We start from the raw sequence: 22,258 nt of genomic DNA on the forward strand, positions 1-22,258 counted from the left end.
CCCTCCCTCTCCCTCTCCCTCTCCCTCTCCCTCTCTCTCTCTCTCTCTCTCTCTCTCTCACACACACACACACACACACTCTTGCAGATACATGCAAAGACAGAAACAAGTTAGAACAGGATACATCCATGAACACAAACAGCATTCTCATCAGAAACGAGTCAGCAGAGGGGAGCCCTGCCTACTGCAAGTGGAGAGTCTCCCCTACTTCCACACTTGGGTTTTGTTGTCTCTAGGCAGGCTTCCTGAGTGGATCTGGAGGTCTGCACAGACGCCCAACAGATGAGGAGGTATGCATGAGGAAGGCTCATGGTGCAGTGCAGAGCACACACTAGTCAGGCAGCAGGGAAGTAGGAAAAGGAACCAAAACTCAGCAGCCTGATGGGACTCTAAAATGGACACGGGCAAGGCAAGGACAGATGGTCCCTTTCTGAGCTGGGAAAGTGGAGAAAGGGACAAGGAATAAATAAATACCATCAGTCAGAAATTTTAAAAATAAACTAAAAAAACCTGACAGATAAACAGCTTGCATCTGAGGTTTTGCCTGCCTCCAGAGCTTTCTAAGGGAAAGAGAGCTGCAGGCCAAGGGGCCAGCCCCCTAGACTCAAGTCTGGAGGAGACTGCTGGAGGGGGGTTATTCAAGCCACTCCCGTCCTTGGTCTAAAAATCCCACAGATCTTCCAGGCAGCTGAGGTGGTATCTTGTCTTTATCTCTCCAGCCCTCCTTCCCAAGTGACCCCCCCCTCCTATGTTAAATATAGGCCTTAATGGGGAACAAGGTAAAACAAACAAACAAACAAACACCAGGCAAGCAGTGGTGGCACAAGCCTTTATCTCAGTACTAACCCTAACCTTGAGGCAGAAGCAGGTGGATCTCTGAGTTTTAGGCTAGCGTGGTCTACAGAGTGAGTTCTAAGATAGCCAGGGCTCCACAGAGAAACCTGTCTCAATAAACAAACAAATTAACAAAAAAGTAAAGGAATGGAATAAGCACGCGGTACATCTAGTGCATCCATAGCAGAACTGGTTTATTACCTCATGGCTGCGGCCTTCGCCCTATTGCACTCACAATCGCTAAAGTGATTTCAGTCATTATCCAGCCGCAGACCTGCAAAAAGCTGGGCAGATAAGAGAACCAAGGCTCTGAGAAGTACTATGTCTGTCTAGGGCTGTGGTTCTCAAGCTTCCGAAGACTGCGACCCTTTAATACAGTTCCTCATGTTAAGGTGTCTCCCAACCATAAATTAATCTTGTTGCTACTTCATAGCTGTAATTTTGCTAGTTATGAATCATAATATAAATATCTGTGTCTTCTGATGATCTTAGAAGACCGTCACTTGACAAGCCCCCCTCACAAAGTTGTCATGACCCACAGGTTGAGAACACTGATCTAGGTTAAAGCCGGAACTCAAGCCTGTTTAGGGTTCTGATGGCAACACCACACTGGCCCTACTAGTTCTGTCCACTAGATCTCATTTGGCATCCATGAGTCAAAGAGGTGGCTGCTTCTCATTCAGATGCTCAGTCTTCCATCTGATGGTATAGTGTGATTTACACGGAGACTTTCTGGCCAGCGAGATGGCTCAACAGCTAAGTATACTTGTAGCACAAACCTGATGACCTGAATTTAAGAGTTAAAAGCACCTGTCCTCCAACACCCATATGTAGCAAACAGAATAAAATTCAAAATGTTTTAAATTACATGGAGCCAAGAGGTGGTAGCGCACGCCTTTAATCCCGGCACTGAGGGATCTAAATTACATGGGGCTTTACCAATGCTCATGCTTATGTGGGCAGGAGGCCCAGATGTTACTGGATATCTCGGTTCTGCTGCACCACAACCTGTCTTACACATGTTCTTCACTCCCCTCTACAGTATCTGGACGGCTCATGCTCATCCCTCTAGATTTCAATTTAAACATGGTTACCTACAGGAAGTGTCCCGTTTCCAGAGAACCCTTGCAGTCACCCTTTCAGGATACCAATTACATTTTTATATAATAATTCCCTGCCTGTCTATTCTGCTAGAATAAGTCGATGTCAGCCAGGGCTGAATTTTCTGTCACACAAATACAGAAAAGAAAATTGTCCCTTAAAGCAGTGGTTTCCAACACTAGATTGGGGTCATCACTGTCCTTTCAAAATGATCATGGGGGAAATGACACTTAAGTTCATGAGGCCGGCTACTAAAAGTGAACCCTACTGTTGGTAGAGTGCTTGCCTAGCATATATTAAGCCCTGAGCTGGCATCACATAAAACCAGGCAGATGGTGGCACCTGCATCTGCCTAAGTAGGAGGGTCATTCACTAAGTAGGAGGGTCAGAAGCTTAAGGTCATCCTCAGATACACGGTGTGAGCCAACCTGGGCTACATGAGATCCTGTCTCCAGAAAAGGAGGGAAGAAAACTAGGTTCTCTAAAAGTGACTTGGGGGAAGGGTCCTATGGATCAGTACCCAATGATTTACATGCTTGGTGAGGAGGTATTACCAGAAAGGAGATTAAAAAAAAAAGTCATAGACCTTTCCTAAGGTTGGTAAAAACCAAACAGTAACACTAGTAAGGGTCCAAAGACCACAAGAAGCAGGAGGGCAGGAAGAGATGAAGCTCAGGCTTCCTGGAGAACAGACTTCGAGAAGCAGCTGGGTCTGGCGGCACATGCCTGTTATCCAGCTGCTCAGGAGATGGAGGCAGGAAGACCACACACTCAAGGCCTGTCTGGGCAACTTAGGACCCTGGGTCAAACAAGAAATGAAAGGAGCACTGGGGTGCAGCTCGGTGGGCAGGGGTAGGAGGCCAGATGAGAAGGACAGAAGTGACAACCCCACCTGAAGGCCCTAAAGTGTTCAGAGGATCCGAAGGGCAAGCGCTATAGCTGGTGTGGAAAGAAGTCGGGAGCCCAGATATGATGACAGTTAGCCTTAGTTAAGGTTTTCATGGTGCCATTAACGAAAGGGCCTGGGTACAGCGCTCACCCTTTTATGTCATTTAGACAAATGAGTATGACAGTTAGCCTCTTACAGTCTCTTCTCACAAGAATTCACAGATGTAAAAACAGTTTCAAGTCCATAACATGCTACAAATCTGCATGAGTCACCATGAAGAATCGACCCCACATGACAGAAACTGTGGCAAGAGGTGGTTTTCTAAGACGGTCGATGTTTCTAGTACTTAGAGTGAAAAGGGTGCAGCTTAGGAGAAAGAAACCAGCATGAGCAGAACCGAGAGGATTCAGGTGACTGAGGAAATGGTAGGTTCTGTGCGGGGTGGGGAGGGGCGGGCCTGGAAGCAGGAGGATGGAGAGAGGCAGGAGACATGGAGCCCATTCACTCTGGCAGATACCAGACTAACGAGGAGGACTCCACAGTAATCAGGGGCTGGGTAATAACAAGGCTTCTCCCTGCTGATTTCCAGCTGCAGCACAAACAAATCATTGCACCTCACTGCCCGCCTCCTACTGTCGAATCAGGAGTTCACAGAGCCAGGGAGACCTGCGCCCTGCCTAAGCGCAATACTGCTCTAATTATACAAGTCCAATAGGATGCCTTAAGAGAAGTAAAAAAAAGAAGCTAAAGAAACGAGCAGCTGGGTCTGGCGGCACATGTCTGTTATCCATGCCTGTCTGGGCAACTTAGGACCTTGTCTCAAAACAAGAAGTAAAAGGAGCGCTGGGGTGCAGCTTAGTGGGCAAGCACTTGCCCAACACAGAGGGCTCCCCGGGTTCAATCCCTGGCACCACTGGAGACAGACAGGTGAGGCCAGATGAGAAGGGCAGAAGATAACGACCCCCTCCTTCCCAAACAACAGCCTATTGGAAGGGTCTAAAGTGTTCAGAAGCCAACAAAGAGAACCAAGCAATGAGCACAGAGGCGCCAGGCTGAGTCAGGGCAAGAAGAGCAGGTGGAGGGTAGGGCCAGCAGGGTGTGGAAGAAAGACTGAATCACACATTAGAAAGGAAGGCTGGGGTGGAGACCGGATAGCTCCACCAAGAACCAACCCAGAAGAAATTACAGCTAAAGGGACATAGGTAAGAAGGAGTGTCCTTGCCAGCAGGGTGACACCAGCACAATCACCAGACTTTTCACCAGGCTTGGCTCTCTTGTACCCAAGAAACAGTCTGACTCCTTTCACACCAACTCTATAAACATCAATCAGTGAGTAAAGGCAGACGCTGTAAAAGCCTGGTGACCTGAACTCATTCCCTGGAACATAAGTAAAGGTGGAAGGAGAAGAATAACTCTGTAAATCCCAGCACTCGGGAGGCAGAGGCAGGCGGAGCTCAGTGAGTTCAATCTCAGGCAGGCGGATGTCAGCCAGACTGGTCTTCAGAGCGAGTTTCAGGACAGCCAGGATTGTTGCACATAGAAATCATGTCTTGAAAAACAAAAAAACAAAGAAAAAGAAGGGGAAAAAACTCTATAAAGTTGTCCTCAGACCTCCACATGAGTGTCATGGCACACATCACACACACACACACACACACACACACACACACACACACACACACACAGAGGCAGGGCCAAAGACATTACCCAGGGATTGCTGGGAATCCTGACTCAGGGGCAAGTCAAACAGGAGTTTCATGTTTGGATAAAATTTTCAAGTCATTCTTTCTCCCAGGGACTTTGGAAGACTTTTAGGAGTTGCTGGAGAGTTCCTGGACAAGCAAATGGGAGTTAGGCTCCAGAATTTCAGACCTACACCTGGGGCTGTGACTCATTACAACAATTATGAAATCAATTGACTGGCTGGTTTTCTCCTTCTTAAACAAAACACTAAGTCAGGAGAGAATGTTAGCTGAGCTGTAGACTCCCTCTCTTCAACAGGAGAAGGGGCTTCACAACTACCCCCTATATAATAAGCATCTACCAGGCTAAGCACTTTTATTTAATGCTCTCAACAGCCCTATTGTATGGGTTTTGTTATCCTCGTTTTTATAAAGGATAAAAACTAGGTGTGGAACTGGCTGTTTGTCAAAGATCACACTGTGAGTAGCAGGATTTGAATCCAAGCCTATTGCGTAAGGACTGTGTGAAAAAGGGCTGCACCTGTTGAGGCTCCACCCCCCAATCCTCAAAACCCAAGTAAAAATTCTGTCTTCCAAAGTCAATCCTCACTTGGTCCTGACTATTTTTTTTCCCTCCCAGCACCAAGAGATCTGGTTCTGGATGGTCCTTCAGGTCTAAATATCCCCAAGGTCACCTTCCTAGCTCTGCCCCACGCCTGCACTCCAACAGCAGGCCCACCTGAGCTCTCCCCACACCTCTCCAAGATCATATCAGCTTCTCAACTCCTTCTTTGCCTGGCTCAACACACAGAGGTGTTTTCCTCCAACAAAGAACACCACAGATCCCCATCTGGCTGATTTGCATGTCTAAATCAGTGGTCAGAATAAACATAACATCCAGGTGTAGCGCAGTGCAGGCAGTTCAAGGTGATACAGTGAGACCCCATCCAAAAACAAACAAAACAAAAACCTAAAAAAGAGCAAACAAAACACCTTACAATATAAACTCAGAGTTACGGAAGATGGGAAGGAATTTTGGGTCTCAAGTGTGGTTCTACAGTTCTGGACAAGAAACCAAAACACCAGCGCCCCACCCTGAGTGCGGTGAATCACTTCCTGGGCAAGGCCTGGCTATGTGCAGGTGATTTTGACTGAGTCTCTGACTGACAGCCACCGACAGGGAAAGACTTCTGGAATGGAGCTGGAATGGAGGAGTACCAGTGCCACTGCCACCCCATGGATCATGCTGCTCAAAAGCAGCCACCAAGATGAGCAGGCCTCATCCTGGCAAGCCTCCAACTGGGAACTCTCTAGACATTAGCTTTACTCAATGAGGTCAGGAAGCCAGGGCACGGGATCTGGGCAACAGTGAAGTGCTCATTGTTAACCCGTGGAACAGACTACACACCTAGAACCCCAGGATGACCAGCACTCATGGGCACTTCAAATATGCTAGGGTCTGGGCAATCTAACAAGTTACTAAGCACCTAAGTATCAGAAGTCAGCTCTAGCTCTAGAGCCGTGGCCTTCTGCTGCCAGCTGTTAAAATGTAAGCGGCCAATGGGTGCTCTGCTTTAGACAATAAGCAGATAGTCCTGTTTTGCTTTTCTTAGGGATGGAGATAGCAACAACATGCCAGACTACAGAAGAGCATCCATGGAAGACAGGTTCTAAGAGAGGCAATAGAACACTCCTTAATCAACTTTGAGCAGTAGGATTGGGTAACCTCTGTCTAACAAAAGCAACTAGCCTCAATTCATACTGGGCTGAGCCACTGTTCGTCATAGCCAGAACCTGGAAACAACCTAAATGCCTCTCAACCGAAGAATGAATAAGGAAAATGTGGTACCTTTACACAATGGAGTGCTACACAGCAGGAAAAAATGATATCTTGAATTCTGCAGGCAAATGTATGGAGCTAGAAAACATCATTCTGAGTGAGGTAACCCAGACCCAGAAAGACAATTATCACATGTACTCACTCATAAGTGTTTTTTAAACATAAAGCAAAGTAAACCAGCCTACAAACCACAATCCCAGAGAACTTAGACAACAATGAGGACCCTAAGAGACATACTGGGCTGAGTATATACAGCCTCCTCTAAGAAGAAAAAGAAGGGCCTTATGAATCTACAGGCTTTCCCTAACTTTGGATCCAACACTATCTTGAGAAAATGGGGGTCTGATAATCTAGGGGCACAGTCCTAACCACCTGCACCTTTGAGTTACTACCTCCAAATCATGACCTGCAGGCCTCTACTGCCTGCACCTGACCTCCAAAGGCCACCATTCTTTCTGGCTCACTTGAACAAAGACTCATGTTTCCCATATCCTACTAAAAGTCAAAGAATAAACTGTTATAGCCATGGACAAGGGAAAGTTAGGTTAGCAGGGTTCTATTCGAAGATACACAAGCTATTTCTGGGTCACACTTTGGGTCTGTCCACTGGTGTGAACATCACTGGTGTGAACACATCAGAGAAGAGCAGAGCCTGACTTCACTCTAAATAGTTCCAGGAGCACATGGCCCTCATGCACAAATGCAGAGCGCTGTTACATTTTATCATCTTCACCCTCTAGACAGTCTTCCTTCCAACTTTCTCTAACACATTGGTTTTCAACCATTGGATCGTGACCCCTTTGGGGATTGAACGATGCTTTCACAGGGGTTGCCTAAGATCAGAAAACAGAGATATTTACATTACGATTTATAACAGTAGCAAAATTACAGTTAAGAAGTAGTAATGAGCCAGGTGGTGGTGGCGCACGTCTTTAATCCCAGCACTCCGTAGGCAGAGGCAGGCGGATCTCTATAAGTTCGAGGCCAGCCTGGTCTACAAGAGCTAGTTCCATAACAGGCTCCAAAGCTACAGAGAAACCCTGTCTTGAAAAACCAAAAAAAAAAAAAAAAAAAAAAGAAGTAGTGATGAAATTTTTTTACAGTTGGGGATCACCACAACGTGAGGAACTATATTAAAGGGCTGCCATGTCAGGAAGGTTGAGAACCACACTGATCTAACACATACTGATCCAACACATCCCCTCAGAGCACCAGGATGAAATGAAGTGAAAATTGAGAACAAATACAAGGCCAGGAATTCCTGCAAGTTATGCAGCACTGAAAACAGAAAATATTTCTCTTCTAACTGCCCACCCAATCCTCTTGTGATGCCAAGATGCCCTTTCTTTGAAGCCCCTTCCAGAGGTCTGTGAGTGTGTATTAGAGCCGGCAGCGAGGGCCATGTTCTAAGCCAGCTGGTGATTCTGAAACAGTTCACCTGACCTGACAAGCACTAGGCATCTGTCTATGTCCAGTGCTCAGCTCTATTCTGAACACAGAAAGGGAAGAAGGCAGTAATCTGGGCTGGGGAAGCACAGCACAGAATAGTGTCTGACGGACAGACTCAGCTAGGTACATGAAAACATTCTGGAAGATGGTAATAGAATTCACTTAAAGCCGCAAAAGTGTACACTTACCAAACAGCTAAATGTAAATCTTCTATTACATATTTTAATCATTTAAAAAACTTTTATTTATTTTTTTAAAAGCCTGGAGAGATGTCCCAGTGATCTGCTCTTACAAATGTGCTCTGGCAGAAGACCTGGATTCAGTTCTTTGCACCCACATGGAAGCTCATAACCACCTGTAACTCCGGTTCAAGGACTCTGGAGCCTTCAAGCTTCCGTGGGCACCAGGGAGGCATACAGTGCACATACACACATCCCATACAGACATGCAGCCAAACACTCATGTACGTAAAATAAAGATCCTGAAGATCTGAACCATGTGATTCTGCAGGGCAGAAACCATTTTCACACTGGCTGTCTCTAATCCATTAAATGAGCTATGTTCTAAAAGTCACCAAGGACTTCACAAGTCTTCAGCAAACCTACAAAACCCATTTGCCACAGGTCAGAAAAATTTTACACATTTGCAACTGAAACAAGCAGAAAGCAGTGTAAGGTGCTGGGAAGACACTGCCCCCGCTGCCTGTCCCTCAATGCCCACCCCCATACTCCCTGCCTCCAACTACAGGCAATTAGCAAAAGCTCTGGTTCTGTGGTGAGTCGGATCTGAGACTGGATCCAGACCCAGCAGCTCACTGCCTGACTTCAGATCTCAGGCAGGTTACTAACTTCCAAGTAGCTTCTCTCAGTTTCTCTTGTTGAAAACATGATTCATCATCCACCTCTCAAAGGGCTACTGTGAGGGAAACTGAGATCACACAAGGACAGAACCTACTGCACAGCAAGTGCTCCTTGCTCCAGCTCCCAAACCCCCTTCTGAAATGAACACATTAAAATACAAATGACTCGTATCAAAGCATTCTTTGTTCTGAACTGAAGAAAGGCAGGAACAGAAGGGCTTATGAGAGAGGATTCAAGGGCCAGAAAATCATACTCCGGTCCACATGCTCCTGTGCCTCCAACCCTGCCTTGCCGCATGTCCCACAGCATCGCCCACAGCCTTGTTAAAGTTGCAGGGACTTTGCCAGTTTCTCTGAACCTCAGCTAAACAAAGACAAGCGCCTATCAAGTCCTGCTGCATCTTTGGCCCCTGTGGCCCTGGACACTCTGGTGGCACCTTCTGCCCTCTCACACTTCCCCACAAGGTGTAGAAGAGTCAGGGGCAAAGCTAAGATAAGAACTGAGAGGGCCAGGGCACATATGCCTCTCAGTTTATCAGTGACTGATCTGAAATGAGACTCACTCTTTAACCTTTGAGGGGACAAGCAAAAGATGACAAGACATGAGTGAGGAAGCCTCTCCCTAACCCTGCACCCACACACCTACTTCTGCTCTTGGAGTACCCCGATTCAACTGTTTTGCTAAAGGCTCTTCTCTGAGCGACTAAGAACGAAAGCCCGAGTTCTACAGGTTTCCACCACGCTTACAAATGTGCCTTGAAAGAATGGGTGGGTGGTGAAGAGAACATGAGAACTGTGCCGACAGTCCACAGGTAACCCACTCATTCTGCCGTCAGAGGTGTACTGGCAGACACAGCTCTTGGTTTGAGAGATGTGCCATGTGCAAAAGCAATTCCGCACTGTCCTAGAAAGAGGTGAACAGGAGACAAGAACTCCTTCCTACCTACAGAAGAAACCTTACTTGTCCTTCCCTGGCCTCTCCCATAGCCATAACAAATTCACAAAACATTTCTTCAGTGCAATGTCTGCAAGACTGCAGGATGGCTAATACCCTTACTAAGTGCCTTTAGTGTTCCCAAGACATAGTTAACAGTTAAACTCCCCTTCCAGAGTGTGTTGTTTCCAAACACACTCTGGGGGGTAGTGCCACTCAGCTGAGCACCATTGAGCACTAACTTGTACTGTTGTGTATCCCATGGGCCCACCATATTCTAGCCATCCTTTATGGCTCGGGAACTAAACCCAGTAGAACAAGTCAAGAGCCCTGTCTCCAACCAAGTGAATAATTACTGAATCCTTAGCTTGTACTCAGCATTTTTATAGGCAGTCACAGATCAATAGGAAATATGGGGCAGGATCCCTGTGCACAAGGAAGTGGTAGGAAGAATGGACTCTAAAACATTATTTGATATACAGTAATATGTAATCAAATTAGGCCATATGGCCTATGAGAAGCAGATAAGATAATTAGCTGAGGGTTGGCACTATGACAAAGAAAGACTATGTGGGGAAAAACAAGCTGTGCCAGGTCTTGATGAAGGTAGCATTTTCTTTACTCAGACCCTCAGTCTTTCCCTGTTAAGTATTGCTGTCCACGGTAAACTCCTTTTAACTTGTGGTTCTAGGAGTCATTTACAGTCCAACTCTTCAAATCCCATGCTCAAACAGTTCCTGGGAAAAAAGGGTCTGGAAATTTTCTATGCTCCCTCAGAAGGCCAACTATTATCAGGCCCCACAGAAGAGGTATGGGTACCGAAGATGAATCAAAAGCGTTCAGTGCCACACACCCTCGGGGAGCCTTGGATGCCGGCTGGGGAATGTTCCATTCACCTGTCAGTTCTGGCCTCCATGGTCCCCAACTGTGGGGACATGAGCTTCTGTAGTGTGAGGTCTTCACTCCTGTTCCCTCCATTCATCTCGGTCAGGCCTCTAAGACTCCTCCCACAGGCTGCGCCACAAAACTCCTCACAGCCCATCCCACCGCCTTCCACACTCTGTCCACCAGACAAGACAGTCAAGCTGCTTCTGGAGTCTGGCTCCTCCAAGGAGCCCAAGACTTATGGCTTCCCCGATCCTCTTTCCTTTTGAGCATTCAAAAATCACTAACACTCCCCCTCCACACCCCACTCATCCTTTACTTGCACACAATGTAAATGAGTCTCATCTATTTATATAGAGAATCTATCTAATGTTAGAGGAAGGAGCCCACATCCCCCAGACGGTAAGGAGCCAAGTCCAAGGCTCAGCCTGGTTGTTCTTATTCTTGAGACTCGCTTACCTCAGCCACCACTAACAGCCCAGCTCCCTCAGCCCTACGGGGAACCACATGTGAGTCCACAACCCCCGGTAAACACATATGAGGCTACAGTCTGTGCCCTTTCCACATACAATCCCTTATTTTATAAAACTTTTTTTCCTCCCACAGAAAGGTTCAGAGTGAGTTCTTTGGGTTTTTATCTCCCCAGACTCATGACTCACAGCTGTTGACCAATGATGCAGTCCCATTTTCAGCCACCACTGAGTTCTACCTACCTGCTGCTCCATTTCAAACTATGTTCTTAAAACAGTGCCAGCTAGGCTTATGCCTCTCAACCACCCAACCACTCCATCTTGTAAAGACAAGTCAAGAGTGTTGACTCACATCTGTTAACTCCAACTCTCAGGGGGTTAGCATACTGAGTTCTGGGCCAGCCAGGACAGAGTAAGATCCAGTCTCAAAACAATTCAAATCAGAAAAATAATGCAAAAAAGTTGCCACAAACCTATAATTCTAGTACTTGGGAGACAAAGGCAGGAGAACTCCAAGTTTGAGACCAGCCTGGGGTATACAGCAGTTCCAAGGCTAACCTAAGCTAATAACCAGACTCTAGTCTCAAACAAAACAAACACTAGGTGGGCCTCAAAGACTGAACCTGGTGCATCAAGCTTGACAGTGCCTTTCTTTAACTACTGAGCCCTTTCATTTCCACGGTCTGCTTTTTTTCCCCCTTAGGTTTTTCTTCCCCCTAGACAAGGTCACACTATGTAGCTCTGGAAGTCCTGGCACTCACTATGTAGACCAGGCTAGCCTCAAACAGATCCACTTGCTTCTGCCTGCCAGTGCTAGGATCAAAGGCGAGTGCCACTATGCCCAACTTCTCCAGTCCTCTCATTACTTTCAATTTTGAAGCAGCTTGCTGAGTTGCCCTGGCTAGTTTTAAGCTCACTGTGTGGCAAGACAGACCTTGAACTTGCAATTCTCCTGCCTCAACCTGACAAAGCTGCTAAGTCTGCTTTTGTCATCACGCATAGTTAAAATCATGTAGCATTTGCACACAATCTACACAGTCTCTTGTAGACTTTAAATCATCTCTAGGTTATTTTTAATGCCTAATATAAATATAAATGCTATGTAAGTTACTATACCATACTGCTCGGGAACAGTGACATGAGGAAGCAAAACTTGGGTGGTGCTACTGTAGTCTCAGCACTTGGGAAGCTAAGGTATGAGGACGGAGCTTGAGTCACCCTGTGCTACATAATGAAGTCCAGTCCAGCCTGGGCAACAGAGTGAGACCAGCAAATACAAAACACAACAGAGTTGGTTAGGACTGGGGAGATAGCACGGAGCCTATGTAAGTCAGGTGCAGTGTTCCCATGGCAGGATGAGAGAGAGGCAGAGACAGGAGAGTGTCTGGAAGCTGGAGCCTGCTAGCCTGGCATGCGTAGCAATGAACAGAAGATTTTGCCTCAAATAAGGTGAAAAGTGAGGACCCATGCCCAAGGCTGTCCTGATTTCTAAGCACACACAACATGGGACACACATGCATGATGCATACACACATTCATATACAAGCAAATTATTTTAAAGTCCATTCACCAACTTAATCATTTTCTGTTCTATTTTTCAACCTAGGAGGGAAAAAGCCTAGAGGGTTCCTGGCACAAAATGGATTGTAAGTGGGTTTTAAAGTGGGTTCTGAGGGAGTGTGGGACTGAACGTGGAAAATCCAGATGACAGGCCTCGAATCACAGCAAGCACAACAGTGTAAGTTTATAACAATCGGAATGAACAAGAATGCCCAACTTCGAGAGTTCTAAAATACTGAGGAAACACTAACCATCAAGATTAGAGCAGGGCTCAGAGGTTAAAGGTACTGGCTGCTCTGCTAGAGGACCCAGGCTCAAATCCTAGCACCCACATAGCAGCTCATAGCTGTAACTCCAGTTCTAAGGAATCCTATGTTCTCTTCTGGCTGTTGTAGGCACCAAACATATATGGTACACAGACATACATGCAGGCAAAACACTCCTAAAACAAACAAAAAGATGAGGAGAGCCTAGGCAGGCATGCCTCTAGTACCAACCACTTGGGAGGTTGAGGCAGAAGAATCACTTGAGTTCAGGAGTTTGAGGTCAGTCTGGGCACTCTAACAAGCTGCCTGGTAAGAGACAGGGTAGGGTGGGCTACTCCTAAGGGCTGGGTTTGCAAAGGCATTTCTTAGAGGGATGCTCACAGAGTACTGGTTCAAAAGTTTAGCACAGTACTGAGTACAGTACCACATCCTTCCCGAAGGGTCTAGAACCTGGATGTCAACAACTCATGGAAGTGAAGGGAAAGAAGGTCAGCACCCACAACTCTTGACAGGACTCTGGAGACACTGTCCAGTCCCAGGACGCTTGTGTGTGATTGGGTGGACAGGTGACTACAGTCCTTGCTTACACAGTTAAACCTGCAAGTTTGTCAACAGACGCTATCACACACTTTCTGCTATCCTTTGCCCTAAGTGACAACATGTTCTAAGTAGTCCAAATAGTATGTATGATCCAGTTTGTAGATCAATGGAGTAAGGCTAGATTTCAAATCTGGACCCAGCCCTTGGGGTGAGTGATGGGGCAGACCAGGCCAAAGTCTTGCTGACATTCTTTCCTGCTATTGGGAGAGAGGGGGAGTACCAAAGAGTTACATATACACTCATGTGTGTACATGTACGTGGGTGCCCTGCAAGTGAGTGTGAGTGTCAGTGTGTATGTAGGTCAGAGGTCAACATCAGTATCTTCCTTCCCTCTCTAAAGTTCTCCACCTTCCTTTTTGAGACAGGGTTTGTCACTGAACCTAGAGCTCATGGATTTGGCTAACTGGCCAATGAACTCCAGGAATCCATCTACCTCAGCCATCACAACTGGGGTTGCAGTTATGAGCCATCCTACCTGGTTTTTACATGGGTGCCAGGGATCCAAAGTCAGGTCCTCACAGTGTCCAGTGGCCACTTCACTGGATGAATCACGTTCACAAGTCTCCTCCCCTTGTTTTCACTGTCAAACCCTCACTTTGGGGGCCACAGAGGTGGCCCAGTGGGTTACAGCACTCAATGTGCAGACGCGATGACGTCAGTTTGCGGTGGGCAGTAACTACTCAAAACATTAGGCACAGACACGTGTGTCTGTAAGCCCAGCTTTGGGTGGAAGGGGGTAATATAGGTAGATATTATCAGGAGCTTTTACTAGTCAGCTTAGCCCAAAATAACAAGCCTCTGGACCAAGGGCGTAAGGTGGAGAATGAAAAAAGGCATCCAACGTTTCCTAGCTTCCCAGGTTATGTGCACCCACACACTCACATGAACACACATGTGTACACACACACACACACCTCGATTTCACAAAGAACTGCTCTGTCACATGCCACTAAGGCTATGGCAGTTTGTCCTATCCTACACGAACAATGGTGACATCCCTCCCCTTGTCTGGGTAACAGCTGAACACCCAGTCCCAGCCATGGTCTCTGTCATCATCCTTTAATCATTTTACACCACTTCAAATGCCACAGGCTTTACAATTCCCCCTCCTTCTGTCATCCTGTCGGAGAAAAATCGCTCAATGCCCTCACTGCTGCTGCGGGAGGTCGGTCCTCCAATCCCTCTGCCTCTGACATCTGTCAGCCTGTGGACAGCTAGCATCTCAGCACACAGCAGCAGTGCTCTGCTCAGCAGCCTAGACATATGCCCCACTGCAGCTCTCCTGGTGATGCTGGCTCCACAGAAGCAGACAAGAGCAGGAGGAAAGACACGTTCAAAGAACACACACACAATTACTTGAGAGACACAAAAGAACATGCAAAATCATTTAAGAAAAAACACCTGTCAACAACCACCACCAAAAAGAAGTCCCTTGAAGGTGTGCTGTGGCATGACATCAATCATGCCGCAGTCTAAAACTTCCAGCCACTGGACAGTAGAGAGAAACTGATTTATGAAGTGGGTCAAGCAGAAGAGGTCAGCCTGGGGCCTACTTGGCCCTTCCCAGCCACTTCTGTTCATGCTTTCTTCTTTGTGAGGAGCTGCAGTGCCAAGTCAGAAGGCTCTTCTGGAACATAACCAAGTTTGGACAGAGACAAAGATGACTTAAAACTAGAGGCCCAAATTTTCTCTCAGATGATACTAACTTTATTTTAGAGTCATGGCTTGGTTAGAGCTCTGCCTTATCACAAGACAAGGTCTGATCTCAACACATCTCAGAAGATACTCTTTGCTGTTTTTGAGGCAATGTCTGAGCATCCCAGGCTGCCCTGGAACTTTTGTTTCTTGAGGCAGGGTTTCTCTATTATGTAGCCCTGGCTGGGATACATAACTGTAACCCAGAGATCTCACCTACCTCTGCTAGGGTTAAAGGTGTGTGCTGCAACACCCAGTTGATTTATGTTTATTTGTGTGTGCACACATGCCCATACATGCATCATGGCACACATGTGGAAGTCAGAGGACAACCCAGGAGAGTCTGTTCTCTTCCTTCCACCATGCGGTTCTGAGGATCAAACCCTGGCTGTTGTCAGGCTTGCAGTAACTGCCTTTACTCACCCGAGTCATCTCCTCTGGCCAGGTCCACCATTTCTTCCTCCCCTGCCCTCCACCAGATAGAGTTTCTCTGTGTAACCCTGGTTATCTGGAACTCATTATATAGACCAGGCTGCCCTTGGTCCCACAGATCTGCCTGCCTCTGTCTCCCAAGTGCTGGGATTAAAGGCGTGCGCCACCATGGCCCGGCAGGTCTAGCATTTCTTGAGTTGTTTTTTCTGTTTCGTTTTTTTGTTTTGTTTTGTTTTGTTTTTGTTTTCCCCCAAGACAAGGTGTCTCTGTGAAACAGTCCTGGCTGTCCTGGAACTCGCTCTGTAGACCAGACTGGCCTCAGACTCACAGAGATCCCCCTGCCTTTGCCTCCTGAGTGCTGGGATTAGAAGCATGTACCACCAAGCCTGTCATATTTCTTGAGTATCTGAAGCAAGCATTATACTAATAGCTTTCAGTTACTATACCATGCACTCATTTAACAAATATCTGAGCTCCACTATGTAAACTCTGCTCTAGGAACTGGGGACCCAGACGGAACAAAGCAAGTCAAAATTCTAGCTAACAGTATGTTTTTATTGTTCTGGCACTAAGGATCCTAGAACTTCATGGATCTAAAGAAGACAACTACCACTGAGACTGAAAGAAATCTATGTCAACTGTGCTAAGGACTACGAAAACGGAATTCAAAACAAACGCAGGGAAGAGAGTGCTATTGATTAGAATCGTCCTGGGATGCTTCCCAATTCTTTTTTCCCCCCTCAATTCTATGCTAGGAATTGAGCTAAATACTTACTGTGTGGAATTTCATTTCGTTTGAGTAACTCTGTTCAGTGCTATTGACATTCCCACCAAACAGGCATGAAAATGGAACTTAGGGAAGTAAGACTCTGCAGAGTCTGCGGGGAGGGAAGTGAGGACTAAGGACCAGGGCCTGTGTCCTCCAGGTGAGGAAACTGGGTCCAGAATTCAGGAAAGCAACTCCAGATTCACTGTCCTCCCCACCTGCACTACCCCACCCACCTGCTGGACACACACCAGCCCAAGAAGTCAAGGGTAGTGTGCTCACTAAATAGCAGCTCCATCCGGCCTCCTTGCTAAGAGATTAGTGCAATTCAATCTTCCTCTAATATCAGACTCTTCCTTTCACTCCCAGTTGAAAACCAAGCCTTATCTTAAACAGGAGAAAGACGTCTGAGACTCATTAAGGCTTCTCCCACCCTACCACAACCACCACCACCAGTACCAATTCTCTCCAAAAAATGGAAACAGAATAAGGTTTGACTGAGCCAGCCGTAGTGGTTGTTAGAGGCGTGCTGGAAGGACTGGCAATTGAGAAGCCAGCAGCAAGGGATAGCGGCCTTTCCAGCCCTATTTCGAGAAAGCACGGCTCTACCTCAAGTCCTGGAGTACCAGAATGAGCACAGGGAACAGGTCACCTGGCTCTCGTGTAGAGGAGGAGAGGAGAACCAGGAGGAGGCTGACTTACTCAAGAAGGGAAGTTCTGAAGGGAAATGCCATGCCCAAGGTCAGATGGCAATGGCAGAATTGCTGGAAATCCCAAGTTGGGGGCCCAAGTTAAGTTACCAGAGAAGCCAAACGAGAAGCAAGCAGAGGACCGAGGTTCAAATCAAAGGTCACGGTCTGCACCTACCCACTGTGTCACAGTGTTTCAGTCACCACAGCCAGAGAACTTGTGGCTGGAGTTAATCAACAACTTCAGTTTGCAGTTTCATTCCAAATCTAAGTGCATTCACAGAGACTTCACTCAAAACCTGGATTTCCACCTTCCATTCCAACGGACTTGAGTACTGTAGCTTAAACACTGACTGAACTGACCTCCCAAAGCCTTCAGATCTTTTCCCCATTGAAATACACACACACACACACACACACACAGAGAGAGAGAGAGAGAGAGAGAGAGAGAGAGAGAGAGAGAGAGAGAGAGAGAGAGAGAGAACGCCAAGGCTCAGTCTTGTTCTCCAGAAACTTATCTCCAGCAAGTCAGGTCTCATAACCCAACATTGCACCAAACAAATTATGACCTGAATGGCAAGGGAAAAAAAAACTGTGTCACCTAGAGAAACCCAATTAACAACATGACTGTGCTCTCTTCAATTCTCTCTCCCCTCCAGTCATATCCGGGGCGCTTGCGGGCTGGCTGCCTTTTCCCTGGCTAATTCAAAAGCCAGAAGACAAAGTGCTCAGGGACCTTCTGAGAAGCTAAGCATGAGGTGGGAAATCCTGCTCTATCTACACCTCGGCCGGCCGGCGGGTTGGGAAAGCTCGCAGGGCACGGTATCCAAACCACACCTGGGAGCCAGTCTGGAGTGGTTCACCTTGAAATCACTATGTTGCCCTTAAGACAAAGCTGCCCGCTAAAAAAAAACCATACAGATGCTACTGAATTGAAAATTCGGGAAGGAGAGAGAGAAAGAGAGTAAGCGCCCCACGTGGAACAATAATTGGGTTATTTGAAAGCATTCCTGACACGGTTGTTTGCTCTTAAACGGTTTCCTAATGAGCCCCCTTCCTCCAGGTCTCCTTTGCCTCCACCCCCACTGGTTTCCCCAACCTCTCACTAGTGACCACAGGCGGCATGTGTTTTGTGTGTGTGCATGTATGTAAACACCGTCTTCCGGCCCGAGTTTCCGAGGGCATCAACGCTTCCCTTCCTCCCCCTGTGCACTTGTCTGTCCTCCCATTCCCACACGGCTGCAGAGTTAGTAATGTAATATTCAGGGACCCCGAGACCGGAAATGCCTGGCTCTGGAAAGCTGCACTTGAAACGGGAGAGAAGGGATCGAGAAAGTGAACGTGGGATGGAGACGTAGGTGGAGTGAGGAGGTGAACTGCAGCCCAAGTTGCAATCCAGGGGTAGGCGAGGAAGAAAACGAGGGATGAGGGGGAGGTTGAGGCACTTGCAAAGTCAAGATTCCAGGAGCTGGAGGAGGTAGTGGTGGCAGGAGACGTGAGGACCGAGGAAGGGTGAGGGGCCACAAAAAAAGACTCTGCAGGTGATGCCGCACTGGATTTAGGGACCCTAGGGGTGACCCTCAAACGCAGAGAAGGGTGGGGACTCGGATCCCAGCAGCGAGGTAGGGGTGGCAGGCAAGTGTGGGGGAGGGCAGCACAGGGTGGGGACTGAACTGGCTCCCAGAAGCTGCAGAGGGCGGGGCCCGTGCGGCGCGAGCCGGGGAGAGGGGCAGGGGTCGCGGGGGCGAGGCTGGGGACGGCGCTCACCCGCAGGGCCGACAGGTCGATGTCGTCCAGGCTGCGGGCGGGGGCTGGGTCGCCCATGGCCGCCGCAGGGCCGCTCACGCTCCGGCTCGCTCACTTCGCTGCCGCCGCCGCCGCTTCTCCCCCATCGGGGGACCCGGGGGGCGGGCTCCACCGCGCCTGCCCCAAAGGCCGGGGAGAGGGAGGGCCAGCGGGAGGACCGACCCAGCGGCTGACAGGCGCTCTCGCCCGCGCGCCTGCAACCCGAGCCGCCGGCAGCCCTGCGCACGCGCGGAGCGGACCGTGACGCGAGCGCGCCGGGCGCTCCCTCCCGCCCGGCGCCGACACCTGCGCGCAGGCGCACGAGAGCGGGTGGCGGGTGCGCGCCAGGCCGAGCCTCGCGGGAGCCCGGCGTGGAAGGAGCGCGCCCACCCGCTGGTGCGCGTGCGCACACACCTTCCCTTCCTTTTCTCTTTTTTTTATTATTATTATTTTTGCGTTCTCTCCCCTTATTCCTCCCTTGATTTTTATTTGACTTCTCTCCTTCCTTTCTTTCTTTCGTGTGCCCGGCTGCCAATCAAACCACCCCCTCTGGATTTGCGGGGGAAGGGAGGCGGGACCCAACCCCCTCTATTACTAGGGGGTTGTTATGGTAACTCCCCACGCGAGGGCTGCTGGCCTCTAGATAGGACGGGCTGTCCACCCACCCAATTGCCATGGCAACAGTGGAGCCGCTGAGGGCGGGGCCTCTCCGTGAGAACTTGGCTGGAGAAACCACGTGGGAGGGAAAGAGGGGGTACTGTCTGCCCTTTAGTCCTTTTCCTGGCTGGAGTGGGGATGTGCGGAGCGGATCTCAGCCCCTAGGATAGGCACTCGGACTGCACACGCTTATCTTAACAGTGTTCTGCCGGAAGGGACTGGCGCTGGAGTTGCTAGTAGCAAAGCAGCAAGTATCCAAGCTCCAAGTTTTGTTCCAGCACCTTAGCTCTACTCCTGTTGACACAGCACCTCCAGCCGGTTAGTCTCACTAGGTGGGTGGTGCAGTGTAACTGTGTAGACGGTCACGGTTTGCCACTGACGCGTGCGCTGTGTGACCTTGAGCAAGTCAACTTGCCTCTCTGGCCTCTTCTTTCTCTATGGAGTTGAGGGGCGAAGGTTCCGCGTGTCTCAAAATCTCTTCCAACATTAATACTCCTTCTGAAAACCCCCATTTTCAGTCTTTTTATTTTGTTTTGGGTTTTTTTCCCCCCGAGACAGGGTTTCTCTGTCCAGTCTTAATATAAACATTGCTTAGGTGAGTTTGAATTCTCTGGAACAGTCTTGTACATTTGGATGCTCATTCAGTCTTGCTCTGGATACCCTCCTGACTCGTTTACCGTGTGCCCCATATTCAAGCCCCAACCCTCCCTCCTCCCCCATTACTGTCATCCACCCACAGGGCCTCCCTGCCGGGCACACTCTAGTCAATTCTTCATATCCAGAAGGGATTTTCCTAAAACTTAAATCTGACATCATTCTCCTGTTTAAGGCCGGTTTCTGGACCCCACCACTCAAGAACCTGAGGCAAGAGGATTGCATTTCTGTTGTCCTGGGTTATCTGAGAAGGAAGTGAGTGAGCCCACCCTTTGCTGACTCTGTTGCCCTGTGGGCAGGGGTATCAAAGACTTTCAAGATTCTGCCCGTGTCTCGTCTCTGACCTTATGCTTTCTTCCTTCCTTCCTTCCTTCCTTCCTTCCTTCCTTCCTTCCTTCCTTCCTTCCTTCCTTTCTTTCTTTCTTTCTTTCTTTCTTTCTTTCTTTCTTTCTGCCACACTTAAGCTTGTTCCAGCTGTTCTGAAGGATACATTGCTTGAAGCTCCCAGACATCTCTTCCCTGTCTCTGCACTTGCTTTTCTTTCTCTTGGAGTATTCTCGGACTTCCAGTTGGGCTGGCTAGTTTTATGTCAACTTGACACAAAGTAGAGCCATTTGGGAAGAGGGAAATTCAACTGAGCAAACACCCCCACCAGACTGGCCGGTGAGTAAGCCTGGGAAGCATTTTCTTGACCGATGATTGATTTAGGAAGTCCCAGCCTACTAGGAGTGGTACCACCCGGGCCTGGGTTGTGTAAGGGCAGGTGGAGCCAGCCAGTAAGCTGCACTCCTCTGTGGCCTCTGCATCAGCTCCTGCCTCTGGGCTCCTGCCCTGACTTCCCTCAGTGATGGAGTGACGTAAGCATTGTAAACGGAAGCAGACCCTTTTCTCTCCGAGTTGCTTTGGTCGTGGTGTTTCATCACAGATAGAAACCCATGAGACAGGGCTGGAGAGATGGCTCAGAGGTTAAGAGCACTGTCTGCTCTTCTAGAGGTCCTGAGTTCAATTCCCAGCAACCACATGGTGGCTCACAACCATCTGTAATGAGATCTGGTGCCCTCTTCTGGCAAGTGTATGTACAATAAATAAATAAAAAAAAAAAAAAAAAAAAAAAACCCTAACCAAAAAAAAAAAAAAAAAAAAAAAAAAAAAACCCTGCCCCAAAAAAAAAAAAAAAAAAAAAAAAAAAGAAACCCATGAGACACCAGCCCTTGCCGCCCTCACTGGCCTTTGCTTTGCGATCCCTGTTGGAATCACCTCTCTGTGAACATTCTTGTATGAAACTCTGTTACGTGTATTTGTGCGCGTGCCCGAGTGATACGGTGCACGTACGGAGGTCAAAGGACTACTTCTGTGTGGAGGTCTCCTTGCGCCACGTTGGTCCTGGGGGTCTAATTCAGGTCACCAGGCAGGCCTGATGAGACAGGCATCTTGCTGGCCCTGAAGCCTTTCTTGATCTGGTGAGTTTGGCTCTTGTTTTAGCTGCCTTAGGCCTTTGGTAGTGTTTGATAACTGAATTTTAAGTGACTCTAAGCAGAGATGATGTCAGTGTTGTCCAGTCCAGGGTCTGGCACCTTCAAATGCTTTGTGGATGCTAAGATGAATCCAGGCTTCTGCTGTCTACTAAGTAACTACAGTAGTTCAAGGTCGAGACCATTGTATAGTAGGGGAAACTAAATTTGAAGTACTGCTATAGGCAAGACACTAACTTCTCTGAAACCAGTCATAATTACCATAAAATAGATGTTAGGAAAAGCTTCTAACTCCAATGCTCTGGAGGCTGAGGCCAGAGGATTCCTGCAAATACAAGGCCAGCCTGAGCTACAGAGTGAGATCTAAGTCAGCCTGTGCTATATGAGGTCTTGCTTAAGGAACAAACAAAAACCCAAGTGTGGTTTACACCTGTAATCCCAGAATTTGGGAAGCAAAGGCAGGAGGAAACCAGCAAGTTCAGGGCCAGCCTGGTCTACACAGTGAATTTCAAGTCAGCCAGTGAGATTCTGTCCAGAATGAATTAAATAATGGAAGCACTTGGCTTATACTCAATAAATTTGTTGATGCTGGACTCATGAAGTATTTGATAAAGATAGTTAATAAACAAATGAGCAAGTCAACGTCTCGGGGACAGAATAAACAGCTACCTTCGCCTTTCGAGGCCATGCAATGGAGTGGAAAAGGGGAGAGGGCAAGACTGGTGGCAGCCGACTCGTG

At 48.1% G+C, this 22,258-nt stretch overlaps 1 protein-coding gene across 7 annotated transcripts in view; it reads right to left on the reverse strand.

The window, feature by feature from the left end:
• Nucleotides 1–18,989, reverse strand: part of Mink1 (misshapen like kinase 1) — a 53,780-nt gene extending 34,791 nt beyond the window's left edge. For 5 of the 7 annotated variants that reach the window (XM_050162737.1, XM_050162739.1, XM_050162738.1 and 2 more), the window contains exon 1: nt 18,719–18,988. In XM_050162737.1, the coding sequence (XP_050018694.1) occupies nt 18,719–18,775 (57 nt within the window). In that variant the 5' untranslated portion in view covers nt 18,776–18,988. Of the gene's footprint in view, nt 1–18,718 lie in introns of all 7 variants that reach the window. The other 2 variants (XM_050162735.1, XM_050162741.1) reach the window with 1 other exon arrangement.
• Nucleotides 18,990–22,258: the final 3,269 nt, after the last annotated feature.

The sequence above is a fragment of the Alexandromys fortis genome, unplaced genomic scaffold (genome assembly GCF_014885135.2).
Source record: "Alexandromys fortis isolate MF-2015 unplaced genomic scaffold, M_Fortis_MF-2015_v1.1 scaffold_84, whole genome shotgun sequence".
Classification (NCBI taxonomy): domain Eukaryota; kingdom Metazoa; phylum Chordata; class Mammalia; order Rodentia; family Cricetidae; genus Alexandromys; species Alexandromys fortis.